The sequence below is a fragment of the Coenobita brevimanus genome, chromosome 51 (genome assembly GCF_032717465.1).
Source record: "Coenobita brevimanus isolate Jiangsu-jjx chromosome 51, ASM3271746v2, whole genome shotgun sequence".
Classification (NCBI taxonomy): Eukaryota; Metazoa; Arthropoda; class Malacostraca; order Decapoda; family Coenobitidae; genus Coenobita; species Coenobita brevimanus.
In genome coordinates, this window is record NC_137004.1 from 9,457,592 (window position 1) to 9,461,299 (window position 3,708).

At 52.3% G+C, this 3,708-nt stretch overlaps 1 protein-coding gene across 1 annotated transcript; it reads left to right on the top strand.

Annotated features, from left to right (window-relative positions):
* Positions 1–805: 805 nt before the first annotated feature.
* On the top strand, positions 806–2,974 carry LOC145400157 (uncharacterized). Its single transcript, XM_080272669.1, has one exon. The coding sequence runs from the start codon at positions 806–808 to the stop codon at positions 2,972–2,974; it is 2,169 nt and encodes a 722-aa protein (XP_080128795.1).
* Positions 2,975–3,708: the final 734 nt, after the last annotated feature.

The window sequence follows — 3,708 nt, forward strand, 5'->3', positions numbered from 1 at the left end:
CCCTAGACCCCTCACCTAACCTTGACAGCCATGCCAACCAAATCACGGAGGCCTTCCAGGCGGCGGCAGACACAGCAATCCCCATCACCGGTCCTCCGAAACACTTCCACAAAGACCATTGGTATTATAACCCTAGGGTCAAAGAGCTCAACCACCATCTAAACAGAGCTAAAAAGATCTACCGCTCCAACCCCACCCCCGATGCACTAAGATATCTCCAAAGTGTTATCAGGCACTCTATAGCGGAGAAGAACAGCATAAAAGAGCAGAAATGGCTGGAGTGGTGCCAATCTCTGGAGCTCACACCAATCTTGGATCTATTTGGAGGAAACTAAAAGCAGTCTCTAGCCCTCCCACTGCCCGCCCCCCAACCCACCCCAACCCCCGTGGAAAAGCTGAGGACATGGCTGAGGCCTTTGCCCTTAGAACCTCCCCCCAACAACTCCCGCTTTCCACCAGACGCAAACAAGATGACCTACACCAACACAGAGCACATCTGATCCACATTAATAAAAACACCCCAGCCAAGACAGACTGCCCTTTCACCATACACGAACTAACACACACCTACAAAACTAGCACCGACACCGCTCCAGGTTCAGATGGGATTACTTACAGCATGCTTTCACATGCGGGTCCAGTGACTAGGAAGGCCTTCCTTGACCTCCTCAACCACTCCTGGACCCTCGGACGTATACCCTTGTAGTGGAAGCGTGCTGTAATCCACCCCATCCCTTAACAAAACGACCCCAACAACCTCCGTCCTATCTCCCTTCTCAGTTGCCTTGGCAAAACTGCGGAGCGAATGGTTCTCCACCGTCTGACTTGGTCACTGCCTCCCCCCCACAGCCACATCTTCGCCTACATCAAGGGCAAAGGTGCCTCAGAATGCCTCAGCTCCTTCCTGTCTGAATTCCGAGGAGGCAGAGGTCTAGCTGTCTTCATAGATCTCGAGAAGGCCTTCGAGCTAGCATGCCCAGAGGCTATCCTCGCAACCCTGGCACGCAGGGGAGTGAGGGGTCGCCTCCTTTGCTGGCTCGAGGACTTCTTCCGAGATCGTGAAGCTGCTGTCCGCTTCCAAGGATTCACCTCTTCCCCCCACAAACACCAAAATGGCACTCCAGAAGGCAGCATTCTCAGTCCAACCTTATTCAATGCCCTTGTGGAGTGCCTCCTACACATCGACTTTGGACCTGGGATCAGACTGCTGTGTTATGCAGATGATCTAGCCCTCGTCATCCACAGAGGTCCTTACCATGCTCAAGGCCAGAAAGCCCTCTCTAAAATACACTCAGCATGCCAAGAACTCGGCCTCAAAATTAACGCCTCCAAAACAAAGGCCCTCCCTATCAACATCAGACCTCCCATCAACCAACTGAGCCTCAGGCAAACGCCCATTGCATACATTACCACACACAAATACTTGGGCGTGACCATCGATTCCCACTTCTCTTTCAGACCCGAAGTTGCACGCCTGAGAGATAAAACCAAAACCAGGATCTCGGCACTGAGAGCTCTAGCAGGTAAAGGGGGCGGAGCCACCTTTAAGGTCCTCCGCCTCTTTTACATGCAGACCATCAGATCAGTCATAGACTATTCCGCACCTGTTCTCCCAGCAATCGATGCAGGACACTCCCAAAAACTAGAAGTCATACAAAATGAAGCCATGAGGATCATGTCCGGCTCTCCGAGGTGGACAAAGCTTGTCAACCTCCGTCTTGAGTGTGACCTCATTAGCCTTAACCTCCGCATCCAAACTCGTGTTGCTACCCTTGCCACCAAACTAGCCCGCAGTGCATCTCCACTCCACCTTTTATCACGAATCAAAACATCAGTAGGCCTCCACCCTGAGATACTCACGGGTAGCTGGCTCCACAGCACAGCCAGGGCCATCCACGCCCTCGAGACATCCTCATTCATAAATCAAGCCCCTGACTCTCTTGCCCCCCACTATCGCCCCCAAGCCCCATGGGACCCCCCTTTGTGCAAAACAGTCATCACCAATACACCTCCCAAATCACACACCCCCACCCAGCAACTCCGCCAAGAAGGCCTACAGCGCATCCACACCATCACCCCAAAGGATGCTGTCACCTACTATACTGATGGCTCTGTCTCTGATGGTCGAGCAGCTGCAGCCTTTGTCTGTGAACAAAGAGCACAGGGTTTCCGCCTAACCAACGGAGCTTCCACACTACAAGCGGAACTGGTGGCAATAGCAGCTGCACTAAAGGATGCCCTGATCCATAACCCTTCATCCGCTATCATCATTCACTCCGACTCTATGGCAGCCGTCCACACCCTTAGACAGCCTCTTCCCACCGACAACATCTTCATCATCACAGACCTACTTGCTACAACCCAGCAAATACAGGATGCAGGGGGATCAGTCATTATACATTGGATCCCCAGTCACGTAGGCATCAGGGGCAATGAAAAGGCAGATGACACTGTGAGACAAGCAACATTACGCCCCACCATTGACATAGAGACAGCACAGAGCTTCTCAAACATCAAGAGGCAAATTCAACACCGCGCAAAAGCCCTCAGCCGAGAAGACCACAATCAGGAAGTACAGCTCGGCTCTCCTTCTGCAATGTGGTTTGCCCAGGCCACTCAATACGCGCCACTCAAACCATCTCTGCCAAAAGACAATCGCTTGCTCAACCAACTCCGCCGCCTCAGATTGGGATACCCCAGCCTCCCTGAACTAGAAACAGCAAGCGACCCCCCTCCCACACAATGCGAGCACTGCCAAGCCGACACCCCTTACCCACTGCTCCATTACCTTCTTCGCTGCCCAGTCACCTCCCGCCTCAGGGCAAAATCCACCTACCGTAATCCTGACATTCCTAGAGCCCACACTGCAGCAATCCCACTCAGCACCCTCCGAAAGACCGCAGCCAGCATCGTTGCCACCGCCCCATTCAGTGCCCTCCTTCAAGTGGTGCAAAGCACGCACCCTCCACCCTAATTTTAATTATTTATTTATTATTATTATTATTATTATTATTATTTTTTTTTATATATAAAACCTAAGAAAGAGAGTGTGCACAGGGCGGCACGTCCGCCCTGTTCACACGGCCTGTCTTCCCCATTCACACCAAAGCCTAACCCCACCGACCGGGCTAATGTATGGCCCGGCCTCCACTATAGGTGGAGGAAATCTTAAAACGAACGAACGAACGGGCTGGTGACACTCCCTGTCTAGCTCTCGTGGTGAGAAGACCTCTGGCTAGTCTCTCCTGAACTATCGACTCTGTATCGTTGCCTGAGGCAGATTTTCGGGAGTTTTTTCGAACCTTTTGGCTTCGTTGGACTTAGTCCATTTTACTGAGAACAATTTTCAGTTGTTTCTCTCGTTTTGGGCGAGACTCTGTGTCTGACAGATAGGCCCTGCTTGCTTGTGTGTGTGTGTGGGGGCGAGCTTGTGTGTGTGGCTTTTTTTTTTTTTTTTTTTTTTTTTTTTTTCACGGCCAGCCGCTAGTGTCCCCCAACGTGGTACGACGCCGAACCCTGAAGGGGTGCCGTTAGGGCACTTCCATGAGGGGGGGCCTTTAGGGCCTGGTTATAGGAAGCGTTGGGGGCGGCTTTTCTGTTAGGGTTAGGTTAAGTCCCTCGTGGGGTAGTAGTGGGTCTCCTTCGTCGCCCTTTAGAGGGCGGGGAGAATAGGTCCCCTCTACTGTAGGGCCTTTTTTTTTTGCCGTG

Excerpts from the sequence above, each read along its gene's own strand:
- LOC145400157 (XM_080272669.1), top strand. The coding sequence starts at position 806 with ATGGTTCTCCACCGTCTGACTTGGTCACTGCCTCCCCCCCACAGCCAC.